Raw genomic sequence first — 19,980 nt, 5'->3', positions numbered from 1 at the left:
TCACACCTGACTGTGTGAAATTTTTATTTTTTTTAGATCATGGACAGCTCAGTGAAAGATTTATCATCATATCTTATCACTGTGCTGCACAACATGCACCTACATTTCTTTAAAAAGCAACATGGCAAGAGAAAAACTTACGTGTCATAAGAACTCTGTAAAAAGACTCAACTCCAATTTGAGAAAGACAACAAATATCACAGTATATTTAGTTAGTACTGAAGGATACAATCAAATTATAATCTTTAAATTACTTACTTAAAGGAACATTATCAGAACTCAGTCCACCAAAAAGAAAGAGTCTGTCATCTCCTATTGGAGTAAGGGTGTGCCACGATCGATCCTTTGGTTTCTCTCCACTGATACTAATTCTTGATGAAACAAATAAACAAAAAGCAATTTTTCAAAGAATGCTGAACATGAACCTGATGGGAAATTTAATCGTTAATTCAGTCTGTCTTAGGGCAAGCTTGGATATTTTCCCAGTGAAAAATTTGCAGTTCAGCAATCTGAGTTTACCCTCAAGAAGAGCAATGTTCAAATCTAAAGCAAGTACTTTCTTGTGGTGACTGTCCTCTCAACAGTTACAGAAATACCAGGAGAGGAGAAAAGCAGAGATTGCTATTTTGTTTGTTTTCTTAACATTACTGAAGCCACTAATTAACAAACAACTGAAAGCACTCAGGACAGCAAAGGAAGAACAGTATATTCAAATAACCTGCACAGCACACGTAGGAATTTAAACTGGATCCTAAGGAATTACTATCTTTCAACTCCTAAGAAAATAATTTTAAATGCTGCAAGGATCATAGCTTTATGTCTTAACCGAAGGGTACTGTATCTCTCCCAACATTGTGCCTTTTCACATAATGGTGGGCTGCTCAAACTTTGAGGGGAAAAAAAAAATGACTAAAAAGAAAAATTTTTAAGTATGAAACAGAGGCAGTTTATTGTTCTAAAATTCTGGTCACATTACAAAAATAACGTTCTTCCAGATTTTATCTAAGTATTTCATTTTAGCTGCACAGTTACATATGCTTGAGATGAGAATCTGGATACAGAAGCTGAACATTTGGAATTTCCTGTAGTGGGTGGCCTGAATTCACATCATCTTAATCTAGGCACTTTGGTGTATAGTTGCATGAGGTGGATTCTAAAAGTCAGCATAGAAAGATACGGACCTCCAGAGGGCATCAGACCACCTAGTATTTTGATCTAACAAAAGGGAACTTCTTTGTATCTAAGCTTAGACACACACAGTCTAGGCTACCACATACTCTCTATGTCCTGATTTTGCAAAGATAATGAAAAGAACAGCTACAAACACCAGTCAGCTCTGTGGCAGGGTCAGACTCTTGCTGGACTGTGCATAGAGCAAAAGAGAGGACTTTGCAAGAGCCCACACAGATTTCCAAGAACCGGTTACCTTTCTTTTTTCCTACTTTGCTGAAGAGGGATTAATGTAATTTACCCAGATGTGTGTTCTATCTATACTGTGAATACAGCAAAAAGAGACAATAATCTGTATTTCCTTTACAATCAATGAAGAGAAATAGTTTCTTGAAGAGCAGAACTTGTGACATTTTTCAGATGTCTACCTTGGCAGCAGTTATCTCATGCCAAAGCAGCGCCTGTTTCTCTAACTGAGCACAGAGAAAGCCTAGGGTGAGTAATGCAGGCATCTGCAGTTAGAGGAATCTCACTACTGCTGACTGTTGAGCAGTTCTCCATCTGGAAGCAAGGACTGAAGAATTACAGCTAATTAAATAGTGATCGCAAAACTGTCCTACTAAATTTGGCGCTGAAGTTGGAGCCAAGTTGACAATGTTTATTTAAGTGCCTGCTTCACATAACTCTCATATAAGATACTTCTCAGATCTGCAAAAGAGGCAGGATTCTGCTGAGATACAAGTTTTGATGTTTAGAAAAGTATGTACCAGATACTGATGAGTGGTAGCATTTGAATTTCCATGCTACTGATACAAAAAAAAAAAAAAAATCATGGTAATAGAAATATCATACTATTGGACATTTTGAGTAGCAGGTTGGTGGAGCTCAAAGATGGAGTAAGTTCTGAGTAGCAGTAGAGGTCTTTCCCTGCTCCACTCCTACCTGACAGTTTCAACATTGGACATATTGAGAACTGTATTAAAGTGGCATCCTGGTAAGTGGTAAGAGACAGTATAAGCTACATTACTCTTCAAGAAGAAATGTTTTACCTCTAAAAATCACTACTTCCAGCTGCAAAGACATTCATTTAAAGACCTTTATTGCAACAACAGTCTGTAAAAAGACCCTCCCAGTTACTCATGTTTAGCATTTTTTTCTTCTGCATAGCAGTTAAGATTTGGGAAGGAATTTCAGGAGGTTTGAGTACAGAGCCAACAGGTGGTGGCAGCATGGGGGCATTTCCTTAATCTTTTCTGTATACAGACAGTTAACTCCAGGAAAGGTCAGTCTCAGCTCTGAGCCTTACTTGTGCTGGCTGGTAACAGTGGCAAGTCAAAGCTGTATCTGAGTAATGCAAGAGTATTTTCAAAGAAGCTTAACAATGAATACTGTGATAAAAGATGACTATTATTGCAATCCCATGCTGGAATATATTCCTGGATTAGTAAAGTAATATGATGCAATTCCTTAAGAAACCTGTACAGAGTTAAATAAGAAAGAAAATCTGGTACAACTAGTTGGTAAAGCAGTCTGGTGAAAGAAGTGTATGATGAGCCATCACAGTGTATCAGTTAATGACAGGCCACAAGGCTTTCAATAAAATCAAGTTTGGAATTTTTCAGAGAAGATGCTGAACAAGTGAATATGGATGCTGGACTGTTCAAACCAACACCTCGCTGGGAGATGTGTACTTCACAGTAGAAATCCAAACATCTGCAGCATTCAGATAATCAAACTTTTTAACCTGTACTAAATGCTTGACCCTCATTTGGCAATAATTCACGTGGGCAGTTAAAATGCAATCTCTCTGCGGTGGCAGAATGTCTCAGGTAACTCTCTTACCAAGATCAGAAAGACTGCAGCTTGCTCAGCTTTTCATTTGTCATTAGAGCAGAGGAATATGAAGTGATAGCATAAGAAAGGAAATGGTAGTTCCAAGAGATACCTAGAGCAGAAAATATTCACTCTGATGGCAAGAAAGTCTGAAGGAATTTCCCCACTCAGCTTCTGAGACAGTTTTTAGCTGGAAACAGATTGCCTGATTAGAACTATTCGTAACTGCTGGTGCTCAAAGGATATGGAGTGATTTGGTTCATTTCTCACTCTTAATATGTAACTTCATTGGTTAAAAACCAGAAGAGAAAAAAATGCCACTCTGTTTATCTGCTCTACCTCATTTTACACTGTGCAAAATGGTGGAACTTCTGGGACTATGTTCTTTAGACTGGAGACGTTCCCTACAAATGCCCAATTTCTAATATAGCTACTGTCAGTGACTCCATGAATGGATGTATTTACCCAGAAATCATTTTCCAAGTAATTTGAGCAAAGACAGCCAGTGGAACAGAGTTAAAATGTGAATACTATTTTGATAGCTCCTGAAAGACATGCTGAATTTTTGCTCCTCTTATAATTAGGAGATTAAGTCTATTTTAGAGCTATTGTGCATGCTGACAGGTAGACTGGTGATATGATAATACCATAATAGACAATATATTTGTAGCTATAATTATTTGAAGAGAACATTGTCTTGCATTAGACAAATGTCCTTTTTTCCTGATTTGCAGATGTGGCTAATCTGAATTCTTCCATTTGTGATGGTCTGAATTATATTTTTCAGGCTCCTATAAGATCGGACACCAAAGGAAGAGCAGAGGCTGCCCGTAAGAACAGCTTTTGATTAGCTACTCTTCTAGGTGTGAGTAAATATGCACGGTGCAGATATCTTGCAAAGCTTTTTTGCAGCAGTGTCCTAAATTATCAGACTATACTAAATCACAGGTCAGTCCTCTGAGCTACTTTTGGATCACAATATAGACATAATTGGGTATTAGAACAGAAGTTTAAAGGAATGGTTACCTCTAGTATCACCATCCTCAGTCTGAAAATATGTATGTGTACTTGTATGCAAAATCATTCTGTTGTACTGAGGCCAAGAACCAAAAAATCTTGAAAACCTGGAAATTAGCTTTCAAATGCCAATAAAATGGACAGGAACTTTCATATGGCCAGCTTGGTCTTAGAACTACAACAACCTTTCTTCAGGGCTTGATGTTCCTCTTACTGACTTGTCACTCAAATGTCACAGCTTTCCTTTTTTAAGGCAATAATAAAGTGAGTCAAAGAGTAACTGCTTGTGCAACAATCCAAAAAAAAAAAAAGCAAGCAATTACATCCAGTAACTGGAATAATCAATCCACCTGTGGGGAAAATTCACACTAAGAATAATGGTGTCATCTAAGCAAAATATTCTTTGTTTTAAAACAACCAACAAAGAAAATGGTCAATTAAACCTTCAGTTAATCTTAAGTGCTGATTTAAGAAGTCTCCAAAGAGGTGCTTCTTTGAAAGGTCACTGTGAGACTTCCTTGTCCTGCTGTCCACCAGCAGTAAGATGGAATTGGTGGAGGACTGTCTACACCCTGGTTTAGCTCTTGTTTCAGAGGGCAGAGGAACATGCTTGATTGGATCAGCAAGTCACAGAGATGTCCATCATAGCTGCATGAAGCACATAAAGCTCTGGAGCAGCATCTCAGTATGTGCATAAAATTGTAAAGTTGCAGTTTATGGTCTTTTTTGGGATTACCATTAGGTTACCTTGCAAGCAGGAACCACAGAAGAGTGGTTATCACCTGTTGGCCTCCTGGTTTGTCTATAAGCTAACAATATATCCGCTGATTCTATAGGAAGTATAGTATAGCATTTAAAAAAATGCATGCTAATACTTCACATAGTTAAAACTGAAATATATATGTCAGTTATTTTACCTAATAAAAAAAAAAGTTTTAGATGCCTGAAATGGAAAAAAAAATCACCTTTCCTCAATCTGGACTGCAGAGAGCAAGATCTATAGGAAAATGTATAGGAAAATACAGTATTCAGAAGGACATCAAAACTAAAATTTCCACATGGATAAATGAACCCTTCATGGAAATTAGGATGTTAAATCACTGCATGCTGTGCTTGAAATAGCATTAACAATGATTTGGTGCAGAACAGAACAAGTGTAGTAACCCCTATCAAATTAAATTAAATTGAAATCACAACGTAACAGCTGTTGTAATTGTCCCCAAACTCCCATTCTCCTCTTGGAAAAGCTACAAAATCAACACTGGAACTATTTAACTGTGTTTCAACTTGCTACATTCAACTTTAAACATTAGAGAGAAAAACTTACCTTCCAGACCAGGTCCAAGTGTCTAAATTCAGGCAGTGCAAATCATTCATCCTCGTTTGCTAAAACAAATTAAAAAAAAAAAAAAGAAAGAAAGAAAGAAAAAAAATGTCCCAGTTAAGTTGTATTAAGTAAACAATGAGCAAAGTATTTCATTGATACCATCCTAGGACAGAAAATTTACGTAAGATATTTTCAAGAAACCTGTACCTGTGTGCCTTAAAACAACTCTGCACTGTGAGGCAGATGAAAAGCATTTCTTCTAAAAAACAAACAAGCAAACAATAACAATCAAAAGAAAACCCACCAGGCAACTCTCTGAAAGTAAACTGTCAGGAGTATACCCAGTAATAAAGCAGTGGCACTACGGAGTCACTTTTATTCTTAAACAATCATTTAATAATGAAGAGCTATGTGATACTTGGATTCCTGGAAATGTATTTAATTTTGATCCATAGAACCTGCAGTAGGCAATTGCAGAAGGTACAGTACTTTATACATAGTTTCTCAATTTTTATTTGCATTCTGGTTGTAACTATACATCCTCTTGGCTGCCTGCTCACTTATTTCTTGTAACGTACTCAGTGCATGACATCCCACAGGAAGTTAAAAACCATCTGTGTTTGTTTTTCTTTTCTGGATGGCAAGCCCTTTCACAAAGTTACTACTGTCAACAATAAGGTTCCATGATCCTTTAGCATTTGCCATGGAAATAATAAAATGTATCAGTAAGAAGAATGGGAAATCAATGCGCTTGCATATATGCCTGTGTTTTAGAATGAAGTAATTGCCTTGAAAACATAAAAGGAGGGAGACTGGGAAGAGAATGTAAGACAATTTCTTTGCTTGAGATTGTAGCAGTATTTTCAGTGCCTTGCAATACACCTGACTGACATTTGTGATTCCCCTAGTAGTACTAAACAGTATCTGAGAAGTAGGGAAATATAGCTTGCCTTACCTTACAATTTCTTTCTCCTAAGGCAGTCCATAGATCTATTAGAATAAGCCTTTCTCCAGCTTGTAGATCCTTTGAGGCAGAAACTAGACTTGTCATTTAAGTCAGAATAGGAGTAGTTTTATCGCTGAGAACTCAGCCAGTTAGTGAGTTTGAGAGACTTCCAGAGCAGTCCATCAAAGCTATGGAAGGTCTCTCAGCATTTTTCAGGGAACAGCAAGGTTTTCAAGATAGCTGTGGCCTCCTCTGATCTCTTACGTGCTAGCCTGTTTCTGTCCAGGGGAAGATGATATTAACTAGTGTTTTGTCTTCAGATAAGCCAACAGGCTTAAGAAAAACAGAATGCAAGTGCTTTTGTGCGTTGCCTGAGAAACTTTACCCCCACAAGAAGGTGAATATAACAATAGAATCTGGTCCAACTAACAGCTAGTGAGATGATCTGTCTTCCATGACAAGTCTATTCAGCTTCCTGCTCCTTCAGGTGGCTCTGAAGGAAACGAGGAATACATCACACACGTAGAAAGCAAAATGCAATTACTGAGATTCTTCTGCTGTACTTGTACACAGTTAGACACTTGAGGATAGGGTGGGAAAAAAACAACATTGTGGCCTCCAGAATTGCAAACATTTAATCGTCTTGGAATAACAGTTCAATACAGAGGACATGGATTAAAGGAAGGGAAGAAAGAAAGGTGCTGTTATATTGCAAATTAAGCTTTCATGAAGATGCTGTTCAAGACCTCTTAGCTGACCTTCCTCTCTTTAAAAAGGCAGAAGATGGAGCAGTTTTCAGTTCCTCGGTCCCTAGGAAATCAATGTATAATAACTTTACATGCTAATGTTTCAACAGATTGACAAATGAGTAATTACATCAACTTCATTTTGAATTCAAAACACAGCATCAGTTGGACATTTCTGTCTGAGATTCAGTCCTTTAACATAGCTTTAATAAATTAAAATGTCTTTCTACTCAACCCTTATTAGGGAAACTATAAAGCTCACAGTAAGGTATCACACAGGCAAGCATGCCAAGTTTTCCTGCAGTTGCTCCTGTATTTATAACTCCTAGCTACTATATTTAATCACTTAGCTCATAATCCTACATTGATTCTTAACTGGCTCAAAAGCATTAAGCATCATAAGAGGGTCTGCATTTCCCTCTGAGCCACAAGGACTCAGACATCTTACTTATCTATGGCATATTCATTTATATGCAGCCCAGTAAACATTAACCAAGATCTGCCTTGTGTCAGGACTAGCTTTCTAGTGTGATGAAAGGCATTAAGGGTGACATATTTATTGATCACTACTGTTACAGTAAACTCAGTATAGCTCTCCAGTCTCAGATTTACAATCAAACAGCTATTACAACTCAAATCTTTGTAAAAGAAAGACTGCAGTTCAATGTATCTTCTTATCTTCAGTGACAAAAAAGTTAAAAAGAAATGTAAGCATGCATACGTTAGGCATCAGATGTGTGAAGAGCTGCTGAAAAGACTGCATTACTACTTCATCAATCTCTACATGAAAACTTTCCACTTAAACATGAGACTTGCACCATCTTTTGGACTAACTTTCCTTCCTTCCCACTTTCTCCCATTCCTGATTTTCAGGGTCTTACCTGGAGGAACAGAGTCCACATAATACTTCTGAGCCTGTTTTCAAATGATTCCTGGTACAATTGATTTTGATCATCATCTTCTTTTACCAGCTCTAGCTCCAACTTTGGAAAAAGGTGCCCTTTCCTCCCAGAAGGATGAATACGAGAAGCCTCATGACACTTCCTGGCCCTTTCTGGTTCCTTGTAGAGCCTTTTCCCTGGGAAGATTTGTATTATGGTGAACTAGAAGGAGAAGGAGGAGCAGAGCAACCCCGTATTTGCTCCTTAATTTATGGACAAAAGCAAGACTTCACCCTCTTGGGGGGAGTTACTCTTCTCAGGAAACGTAGTTCTTTACTGATGTCTTTAGCTTTCCTTCCCTGCTTCATGTCTTACATTAACTCCTCCTGCCTCACTGAATGTTTTCTAAACTCTGTAAGCTTCCTTCATTTATGTCTAGAATAGAAAGTGAATTGATAATAAGGTATCTCTAAGGTGGAAATTATAGTTACTACTCTCATACAAAATTAAATACAGCTTTCCAAAATTTCACTTGTCTCTCATATCCTTCCCAAGTGGTTTCAGTGAAATTTAGCAAGTGGTTATTAAGAAAGCAGGTGCTACTTGAGGGAGAGAAAAACCCTTTCAGACTGGAGCTTTCTTGCATTTCTGAATCCTGCAGTGAAACAGACAGAATTAACAGAATCCAGAGGGCATGTCCTCTTAGGGCATATCTAATTACACAACAGCTCAGTGGAGAAATCACAGGTGAGCTCCAGTTTATTAATAACTTTACTTGCAGGTAGCAGAGGCCGTGTGGAAGTCTTAGCTGGAGTCACAGAGCAGTTCAATTGCAACAGGCACAATGCAGCAACCCTGGCTAGCTTGGACACAGCATGCAACGCTATCCTGTTCTGCAAAGTACCTCTGCACTACATAGAGACTAAGAGAAAGCCAGAGGGAGCAAAGTTTTAAAGGCCGCAGTAGTACACAGAAATGAATAGTAGGTCAGAAGGTCCCGAGCTGCAGGTTTTGTTCTTCACATTTAGTTTCTCTCCCTCTCATGTCTGTAGACTTGCTAAATGAGAGGCAGGATTCAGTTCAGCTGTGGTTAGCAAGGATTCATTTACAGAGGTCACAGCCTACTACAGCTAACTCTGACGCACAGTATTTGCTTAAGACCAGATATTTTTTCTGTCTCTCCCACTACCCATTTATTTCCTCAAATGTTTGTAAATCATGTTTGTTCAAACCTACAGCTCTGGAAGCTACTGTTTGCAGTTTTGCCAGACAGAGGTGGGGCTTTAGCAACAATCCAAGGATTGTGAGCCTGTATCAAAGGCAACGTAATGCAGACTGCTAAGAATCAACATGATCAGTCTTGGTTACTTTCCTCTCTGATTGCCCTGAAAAGGTACTCAGGTAAAAACTTTTCCCTCAGCAGTGGGAAGAAATTCAAAGTGAATAACTGACTGCATATTTGATTTTTGTGGCCGTTTTCCACCTGTCTGGTTTCCATCTGAGCAAGCAGGATAAGCCATTTTTTAACAGAACTGTAGGCTTTCCCTGAGAAGAATGAAAAAAATCACAACACGACTTTTACAGCTTGAAAAATAAGGTGAACTTGAATGGGAAAAAATTACAATACCTTGAGAATTCAAGCTTTAGGTTATCAAAGCTTTCTAACATGAAGCTGGTGTATGTTCATTATAGGACATTTCCAACCAACAGTTACTTAACTCCTTTTCTTTCACATAGTAAAACTATGGAAACAGAGTGCTTTCAAAAGCTCCTTTACTGTTACTTTTCATAGCAGTAGAAAGCATAAGGCTCATCTTCTAGCTGAATACAATTAAAGGCTATGAATCAGTAACAGGTAAAAAACAGGCTAAAATTGTAACAATTTTTTATAAATACGGATGAGTGAGTACACAGTAACTTAAATTAGGATTTTTTTTTTTTTTTTTTTTTTTTTACTTTCTTCACAGAATGCTTCTCACATTTCTTATGAACTCCAGCTCATATGGAGACATATAAAAATAGTATCTTACCTATGCTTTTGCAGCAGTTCTAAAAGAATTGGTACATTCCCCCCCCCCATAAGAAAACTAATCTGGCAAAGAACTTTCCAGATGCTAGGTGAAACCTGCATTAGTTAAGACTACTCACTACCACCTTTGTTTTCAGACATAAGAAAGGGATATATATTATTAATATTGGATTGCTGCCTCAGGCTTAAATACTTACATTTATTTAATGCTTCAACAGAGAAGTGTAAGGAGAAAATTTCCACTAACCAATGCTAGAAAAATTAAATGTTTTGTTGAGATTTTAGTATCTCCCTACTTTCCAGTGGTAGCTTCAAGTTCGTTAGGTACAGATAACCAACCATAGGATTATACCTGTGACTTTTTTTTTCCCAAGTGAAAAAGAGCTAAGAAAGTAAGGAGTTTAAGAGTTAAGACAATACAGCAAGAACCTAGCTTTGCTTTAAATATGCACAGTACATCATATACATCTCTTTGCCCTTGATGATTCCTAAACGGCAGTAGATTTAAGACAGTGTACTAAATGGTACAGTCTTAGATCAGCTGTTAAGAAAATACATACAAACCTTACTCTTGCGGTCAAGAGCCTCTATTGGATACATAGAAAAGAGCTGTTGACAGCAATCTTTCCAATGCTCTTCACATATTCTTTAACAAGGACACAAAACATGCTGAACGTAAAGACAGACTGCAAAAATGGAGTTCAGAGAGCAGAGGAGAGGCTTAATGGGACTGAGATGACTGCTGGCTGCAGCAGCCTGTGCTATCAGATATCGTGCTGCAGCTTGCTGGACCAGCTTGAACGTACAGAGATATTAGCTTTGTGTCCAGACATTGTAATCACATCCTGCTTTTCTAAATGACCACATTTCAGACACTAGTATGCAAAAAATAGTTCAAATTATCAAGCCAGCTGAAATCTGGTATTTCGTACCTTTCAGAAGCATGTGTTGCAATTGTAAATATAAAATACTGATCAAACACACTATAATAAACTTCAATTTCTCAGCAGGTAAAAACGAGGAAGAAGTGACTGTTCCCTTACATAGTTCCCCTTTCTTTAGGAAAGAAAAATAGCACAAGCTAAAATCCTTGTTGCATTCACTTTTGTATCATTTCATTAAGAGATGTATAAACCTGTAATGCCGTACCAAGCACCTGGCATCCCACCATTTATTAAAATCTGATCTGTTATCAGGTTTGTTTTCTCTCTACTTCTCAAGAAGCATCTCCTACAGATGCAGGTCAGCCATTTTTGATTTCTAAGCATTTACATTTATCATACAGTCAATCTGTTTTTCCCTTTTTGGTACAATTCATACTTTAGCATTAATACTGTAGACAGAAAGACAGAATCTCTCTCCTTTTTGTAAGGCACAGGGGGAATGAAAGAGCATTGTGGGTTCACCACTCATAAACATACTGGTTAGGCCAGTAACACTTTCTACTGCAAAAATAATTTGCTTTAAAAAAAAAAACTTCAAGCAAACACAAAAGTCTACCAAAAAAAAACAAAAAAAACATTGCCACCAATAAGATGTTTTAATTATACACTAACCAGCACTCGTCCTCCAAAGATGTATCCTTTATTTCCCAGTACAGCACACGTATGGGCTGCTCGAGGCTGAGGTGGATCTCCACCCTGAAAGGATCAATAGATGTTATTTCAGAACATGGTCAAAGTGTCAGCCAAGGACTAATGGTAAGACAGTAACAAAGGCCAACAGGCATCGATATGCTGACAGACCTCCAGTTTTAAATGATTTATAAGCACATCCCAGACTCCACAGACATTAGAAAATACACATAGCTGCTAAGGACAGCTTTCAATGAGTTGCTTCAGTTGCTAACATTTAATGTATTCCCTCCTGGTCTAATTTATCAATGATTTATTCAAGTGAAATTCAATTCATCTATCTTTACTTCCTAAGCATGAAATTAAAATAACACATCAGTAACTGTTGATAAATCCCATGAAGCTTTACCTCTTCCTAGGTGCAAACTGTCAGAAACTGGTACCAGAGATCTCTGGGATCAGATTTTTAATGTTTATGTAACACCTAATAGCCACATGCTAAAAAATCTTCCCCGGGTAAGTTGGAAAGAGATAGCTTTTATTTTTAAGCAATAATTTCAATTTTTTTTTGCATTTAATTTTGTAGGAATTTCAGAACATCTGGTAAATAAAACAAAACCTATGGCAACACACCTTGTTGCCATATACCTCTAACGACTCCTTCTGTAAACTCACCAGGATTTTCTGAATCTCTATACTATTATATTTAATATCAGTATTTTACTGGGAAACTGAGTATATCCACTCCTTTGGAAGACTATTAAAATAATGTATTTGCTGAAGGCTATCTGGTCTGTTTATTCTAACATGATTGCATGACTATGAGGGATTTTTTTAAAACATTTTTCAATACTAGGCCCCAAGAGAATACAGCAACAGCATATATCCAGCACTCAAATAATGCATACATAACCCCTTCATAATAACCAACATTTTTACTTCACAAATAAAGACAGAAGGCCTCATTTAATAATAAGAAAGGTTTTCTGTGTCTCTCTCAGCCTTTTTCTTTTTAAGACTGTGAGAGCTGAATGTTAAACGAAGAGAGCCTAAATTTCAAGACCACTGTTGCTATCATTCACACTGACTGACTTATCAGCTTTATGGAAAAGGAGAAGGGAAAGAAGGGAGGAAGAAGTCCCCAGGCCAGGCCTTAAATTCTCATAGGGCCAACTCTCAGTTATTTGTGAAAGTTCATCCATGTTGCAGATTAATTATACACAGTTGCAACCAACCAAACAGCTTCATATCAAAACAGAACAACAGTGTTCATTAACACCTGCTGGCACCACTAAAACCATTCATACATTTACACCACACACTGCCCAGAGACCTTTGCTGTGTCCCAGAAAGCCTTTGCTAGGACATGCAGCATGGCTTAATGATCATGCTCCAGCTAAGGAATGTTTCCAGAACCAGAGCCCTGAAAGAACTACAAGACACCCCAACAGCCAGCAGAATGCATTCTGCAGGACTGATGTGTGCTGTGTGAGGGTCACTGAAATGCCACCATGCTCTGAGTGATTCTCAGCACCTTTCTGCTATACATAATAAATGGTTTGGGGGGAGTATTCCAGTGCCTTATCCTTCCAGTAATGGAGAGCTGACAGTAATTTCATATTCCCAACATTCGTTTTAAAGTCTGAATACAAAGCTCTGCATTCTAGATATAAAATACCGTAGCATCTAATCTATATATATTTCAAATACCTCTCTGAACCTTGCTATATTTTTAGTCTCAGAATATGATAGAAAAAAAACCAACACCCATCTAATCATGTCCTGGAGGGAAAAAGTCATGGTGTCAAACCTTGAGTTCTGCACATTTTAGTTCTGTCAAGTGTCCTCCTGTTCAGTGTTATAAACCAGTGTGACACTATGCATATTCAAATTGCTTGTCCTGACATCAATTTCTAGAGCTCAGGAACTATTCACAATGCAGGAAAAACACAATTATCTCAGACAGCAAGACTTAAAAACACTCACTCTAATTGCTGGTTGAGACCAAGTTTGTGTGTTTGTATCAAAAACATGAACATCATTATGCCATCCCCAGAAAATCTGTCCTTCCTAAAAGAGAAGTTCAAAAATAAAAAACGTTATTTCATCTTAAAATCGTTGTGCTCATTAAAGAGTACAGATAGAGCTATCAAAACAGAAAATAAACTAAACTATTTTATTTAAAGAAAAAACCAACATGGGCTAATGTTTTAAAGTGGCAGAGGAACTCAGGTCTGGTTAAAGGTCAGCAGCAGTCAGGAGTGTTAGGGATGATGGCTCTTTTGAAAATGAGCTTTGAGCTCCAAAATCAGTCACTGCAGTAGGCAAATTCTACAATATATCTTATTGCACAAAATAATACATTTCTTGTAAGTCAATATTTAGCATTTGAAGTAAGGCTCTGTACTCCTTTGAATGCATGCCTATTAGTTCATTTGAATGAACACTTTCACCAGACTCCTTCCTTCTGCCATCTGTAGGAGCTCATTACAGTCATTAAAGCATATGGCATTGACTTGGTAAAGAAATTAAGAAAAATAACCAGCGGTGTTCGTCCATTACATTTGTGAGGCTATAATATTCCCTGCTATTTACTTCAAGAAATATGTAACATATTCTGGGAGTTCTATGTTTAAAATACATTTTCAGATTTCAAATACTGTCTTTGTTTTTTTACTTCCACAGCATTTTGTTTCATTGTACTCAAAGCCTAGTAGTGAGTACTGCAAATAAACAGAACACTCAACCCCCTTCCAACATGCAACAAGAGGTTTTCAATAGAAGACTCAAATTTACATTTGTGCTGATTCTACACATAAAAGACAATCAAGCAGATCTTCACACCTAGTGAGCATAGTATAAAAGGCCATGTTTTGACAATCAGAAAGGACAAACTACTCTAAGTTGCAGGAAATCCCTTACCCAAAATGCATCATGGACATCAAAGCAATCACTCAGCTCATTGTGCTTCCTACAGCCATAGCCCCCAAAATATATTAGCCTGAAACACAACAGAAAAAAGAAGTTGTTAGCTTTTAAGAGAGCATTCAAATGAATAAGCTTTAACGATCAGTTTCAAGTTTCGCTTTACCTACTGTATAATGAATAATACTACACAGAGAATCTTCCCAGCACAAAGGTAGAACCATTACAATCCTCTTTGCCTGACAAAAATCCACCTATACAAGGAGGGAGATACAAGATACCTCCAAGTCCCCACTCTGTATTCCTCCATCCTCAAGTTTATCACAGTCATGTTTCCAGACACAAAGCAAAAATGACAGGTTACACACAAGGCAGAACATCTCCATGCTTTTGCTAGAACTCTTATCCTTTTTCCACTTAAATCCCCATGCTTCTGCAATATTTGTTAGCCTTCCATAAACCCTTTTTTCAACTAATGTTCTCAAAGCTCAGCTCAAAAAGTCCTTCTCTAATTATTCCAACTAAATGTTACTGATCATACTGCACTGCAAGTATCGTCACACACCTCCCAGCCTAATATTCCACCCATAGAAGGGACATCCATAGGAAACAGTTCCTAAAGTTTTGTGCAACTTCAACATTTGAGGATATTCGGTATCCTGGGAGAAGGCAATTTAGGAAATGATGGCATGGTGAAGTCATTCCAGACTGACATTCCTAAAGAAACAGTGAAAGCATCGTGCAGCACACCAAGACCTGCTAATTCACACCTTGTGAAATTCTGTGGTGTGTTTGCACAAACATGCACAGCTTAGCCCCACGTGCTCTTGTTTAACAAAAAGGTTATGCTGGTTACACTCTGCCAGTATCTCAGTGTACTGATTAAGCTTATCTATTCAGAGTATTGTTTAATTTTGAATGATCTTGCATTAATAGCAAATGAAAGTTCCTCAAACACATGGAGACACTGGAACAGGTTGCCCAGTAAGGTTGTGGATGCCCCTTCCTGGAAGCACTCAAGGCCAGGCTGGATGGGGCTGTGAGCAACCTGGTCTAGAGGGAGATGTCCCTACCTACAGCAGGGGGTTGGAACTGGATGATCTTAAAGGTCCCTTCCAACCCAAACCCATTCCGTGATTCTATGATACAATTTTTGTTTATCTTGTAATTAAATTAGAATTACAAAAACAGGATACAGCACCAAGAGACATTATACAGCTTAGTCTGAACCTCTTTAGATGTAGAATCCAGAAACAGATAAATCATTTAAATTTTAAAACTTTTACAATACATCATATTCTTACTCATTTACAATAATTTTGTAACAAATAGCTGACATCACTTAGTTGTGATTAGAGATGCCACAATATCCAGCAACCTTCCATAATAACTATAAAATCTGATGTAAAATATGTTTCAGTTAAGCATTTTTTTCCCCAAATATGCTCAGTAATTATGTAACACACACCTAGGCTGACTTGGATCTTATAATGCAAAGGTACTGAAATGTCCTTGCAATTGTTAGCACTTGCATGCTACTAAAAATACTTCAAAATATACTAAATATACCCTATTGCAGGAAATAAATTAATAGTTACATAACGCAACAGAAATTCAATGTCATTTCTACACTGATTTCTTTTCACTTCTGGAAGTAATACAAGTGCAATAGTTTTTACCCAAAGCCTCAAAGCAACCCAGAAACTTTCACTGCACTTCCTAACCCTCTCCTAAAGCAGGTTTATACTTACCATTAATTCAGCTCACACGTGAGAGAACTCTGGTATAAAGTAAGGAGAGTCACACAAAATCCCACAGCAACTCAAGCTAAGATTTAGAGTGTCACACATCACCAGCCTGTGTTCTCTTCATGTTATAGTACTCCCTCTCTGCAGTCAATACATAATAAATATTGTTAATGTGTTACCTGTCCTTGTACACCCAGCAGGAAAGCTTGTCACGTGGTGTAGGAGGTTGACCTTTAAAATTGGTGATTTTTTTCCACCTATAGGTTCCATTTTTTGTTCGCAAATTAACATAATACAGCTTAAAAGAAAAACAAAATCACAACATTTTCAGTATAAATGATGTTGAAGAATCTGGTACAAAGCAGTAACAAAAAGAACAACATTCCTACCCCCAGAATATGCTATTCCTTAAAAAAAAAAAAAAAAAATACAGTCTGAACTTTATAACAGATAGCAACACATGGCAAGAGCCCCATTCACCTAAAAAACACAGTTAGAATATGACTGGCCAGTTTCCTTGCCTTCTCTGTCAGACCAGTATAGTAGTACCCTGCTCCTTTCTGCCAGCAGAAGCCTTGTAAGCAACCTGCAACAGCTCTCTGTTCAGTTCTAATAACCACAGGTATTTCTACCTAACCTAAATGGAATACCCACACTGAAATTAGCAATGTTTGAGAAGGGACTGCTAAACTGAAAGGTGATGGCAGCCTTCCTATCAGTTATTTTCTAGCCTGCACTGAACTCTGGCTGCCTCTGCACTAAACGATAGCAAAGCTGCTTTGCTCTTTGATTACTGTGAAAACCAGTAGTTATATTTTATCTACTGCTCATTACGTGAGGAAGGTAATCACCAAAGTGATATACAAGATCAATTTCAACTGCCACTATAAATTTCTTTAAAGTCCTCAAGAAAGCTCTGGCAATTCTTAGAAATAAAATGTTCCACAGACTGAGTCTCATTCTGAAGCTATGATTCAACAAAAATTCAAAGAAAAAGTAAATGGAGTTGAACATTAAAACATAAAGTGTTTTTTTGGTCAATTTAAAAGTACACTTTTTCTACAAACGAGAGTTTTTCCTTAAATTTCTCCTTATTTCAGTATGGTCAATATTCCTGTTTGTTCAAATATGACACATTATGAAGAAAAGAACACAATACCCGATTACTGTATCCTTTATCATCAAATCCACCAAAAATGTACAGCTTCCCATTAATGCTCGCTCCACAGCTTCCTGACATGGAGGTAGGTAACTCTCCTTCCATGAGGTGCATTGTCCTGCAATTTGGCAAGTATATTAAGTCTTACAATGCTGTTTCCAAACATGTTAAAATTAACAAACTCAAAGTACAGGTATTAATGATTTTTGTACTTAAAGCTAAAAACACAGTTGCAGTGTGCTGGCCATAGCTAGTAGAAACTATAGCTGATATAGGAAGTCAGGCTCTGGTGGTATGAGTGCTTTCACATGAATATTGTGCATACATTTATGAAGCTTCTCAAATTAAAAGGCTATTATTATGGCTAAAAAAAATAGTTATTAAATCACTGGAAATAGTATTAGTGATTACTCCAAAAACTCCTGAAATTAGAACACGGTATTGTTGTTTATATCAGAAGTGGAGAACTGAGGCAGAAGTAGAAATAAGGTCTGCAGTTCTCACTATTTTGGTACTGGGTCATACCTCAATAAGTCACTTTTCAAACCACATTTTGCACTGTATTTAGCACAGCACAAAAGCTTTAATAGTGTCAGTTTCATCAAGGAGTGTTCTGTTCTGCCACGGTCAGCAGTCCCCAGCCTTCTCCTTGCCAGTGTCACCTACAAACCAGTAATTCCCATTATGTGTCTCTCCTCAGGAATGGCTTCCCATCTGCTTCCAGAATTTCTCTTCTCTGCTGGGCCTACTGACCAAACAATCCCATTCATTCCTATCTTTGACACATCTGCACTTAGACCAGATGCCTTCAATTTCTACCACCGGTGACCATACAGAAGAAAAGGATTCATGCAGCTTTGAATTCTGATGCTTGACCTTATCCTAGCCTACAAGAACTGAAAGCAGTTCCCTTTAAAAGGAAAAGCTTAATCACCAGACGTGAATGATGCCTGTGTAACCTTACTGAACACTGTGCTGGATAACAGCAGCATGGGGCACCGAGCCCAAGTATCTTTGCTCTGCTAACAAAGCCACCTTCCCCTTCTCTGCTCTTGCTCTCTCATTCCTGCTTGTCCCTGTGTCATGCTGTGCACTCAGCTGTATGCATACAACTGCTGGTGCTAAGTAAATGAGCTCAAGAACTGATCCATCTTAAAAATAAGTCTGAAAAAAAGTTAAATATAACTCAGATCGCTTTCCTGATCCAATTTCCTACGTGATCATATAAACAGCTCTACCAACACACATGATACGGCAACACAGGAATGGGGGAAGGAATAAGAGAGGGTATGGGGTTGTTTTAGCCAGCCCTTTCACCAAAAGACACAGACAACAGTAGCCAGAATGCTGCTTTCAAAGTCAGTCATTTGACCAAAGTTTGGAATTTCACACATACTATTAGATACTCTCCTGAGATAGTCCTGATCCCCTTCTTCCTCAATTTCAAATTGATGCTTTTCATATGGGTATGCAAGAAATACATAAACAGTTGGGATACTATAAAGAAGCTGGCAGAGCACACATATGAACCCAAATTAATCCTACTTGACAGACTGAACACAATTACAGTAGATCCCATGGGAAAGCTTTAAACAGAAGCATTATTATCTCTCCCTATATAGAATATATAAACAAGTAAATTCAAAAATGTAATGATTAAATTGCTAGTGATGTGCAAGATTTGGTTAGTTAAGAATTACTTTTACAAATACACTCATAACACAGTTATAAGTAATAGCACAAATATATGTAACTGTAAATAGATCAACAACCCAAATATTTAAATAGCCCTTTAACACTAATGGATGGAGAACAAGGCACAAGTAAAATATATCTATTTTAACAAGAGACTTAAATGGCCATTTCAAACATTCTTTAAAAAAAAAAAAAAAAGGCAAAACAAAGCCCACAATCATATTTAAGCAATTAATGTGTTTCCTAGAGCCATTTGGAAGTACATACGTCTGTTCTTCAGTCTTCACATTACACACCTGCAATGTGAACTCCCAGGAACATGACCAATAACTTACATAACTGAAAGAAGTCTTTGCATGGCAGCTAACTATAACTTACGCAAATACCAATTTAGTATATTAATTAATTAAATATAAATACTTCAACTTACCATAACCCGCTATCCATTTCATAGATCCAGAGCTCATCATTAGGCAAATACACTTCATTTTCTTCAATCGACTAAAATGGAACAACAGCAACAAAAAAGTCACAGATGTTTAATCACTCATGTATTACGCACCATATATTTTAAAATGAATACCATATTATGTTACTAAGCAACATGGAATGCTCTTAAGGATATGACCTACCAGAACAGTCATACTTTTTTGCTCTGATCATTACCTTTTGAGCACACAGCTCAATAATGCTAATAACTTACATTTTATACTAGAAGTTCAAAAACAAGATGTTTTTTCCTTTTGCACTGGGTCTTTCCTCAAGTCAGTGAGGCAATTCCAGGCAGAACATAGCAAAATAAAGAGAAAAGCGTAACTGATAAGCACATAAAGAGCAGTTATGAACAGTAGCTGCAGGAAGGACTTTAACCAGTTGTCAAATACAGAAAAGCTTAATAGATGTCATAACATATGGAGAAACCTGACTGCT

The 19,980-nt window shown here is 37.4% G+C and overlaps 1 protein-coding gene across 3 annotated transcripts in view; it reads right to left on the bottom strand.

Moving 5' to 3' along the window:
* The window catches only part of KLHDC1 (kelch domain containing 1), a 28,884-nt gene that overhangs the window by 6,152 nt on the left and 2,752 nt on the right, over positions 1-19,980 (bottom strand). For 2 of the 3 annotated variants that reach the window (XM_031602268.2, XM_031602269.2), the window contains exons 2-9: positions 19,481-19,551; positions 17,356-17,473; positions 16,376-16,494; positions 14,446-14,524; positions 13,510-13,593; positions 11,506-11,589; positions 5,348-5,406; positions 259-371 (exon numbers count right to left, since the gene is read on the bottom strand). In XM_031602268.2, coding sequence (XP_031458128.1) covers positions 259-371; positions 5,348-5,406; positions 11,506-11,589; positions 13,510-13,593; positions 14,446-14,524; positions 16,376-16,494; positions 17,356-17,473; positions 19,481-19,551 — 727 coding nt within the window. Of the gene's footprint in view, positions 1-258; positions 372-5,347; positions 5,407-7,920; positions 8,143-11,505; positions 11,590-13,509; positions 13,594-14,445; positions 14,525-16,375; positions 16,495-17,355; positions 17,474-19,480; positions 19,552-19,980 lie in introns of all 3 variants that reach the window. The other variant, XM_090141922.1, reaches the window with a different exon arrangement.

Source organism: Phasianus colchicus, chromosome 5 (assembly GCF_987193195.1).
Source record: "Phasianus colchicus chromosome 5, bPhaCol1.hap1.1, whole genome shotgun sequence".
Taxonomy (NCBI): Eukaryota; Metazoa; Chordata; class Aves; order Galliformes; family Phasianidae; genus Phasianus; species Phasianus colchicus.
This window is presented reverse-complemented; position numbering and strand designations above follow the sequence as displayed.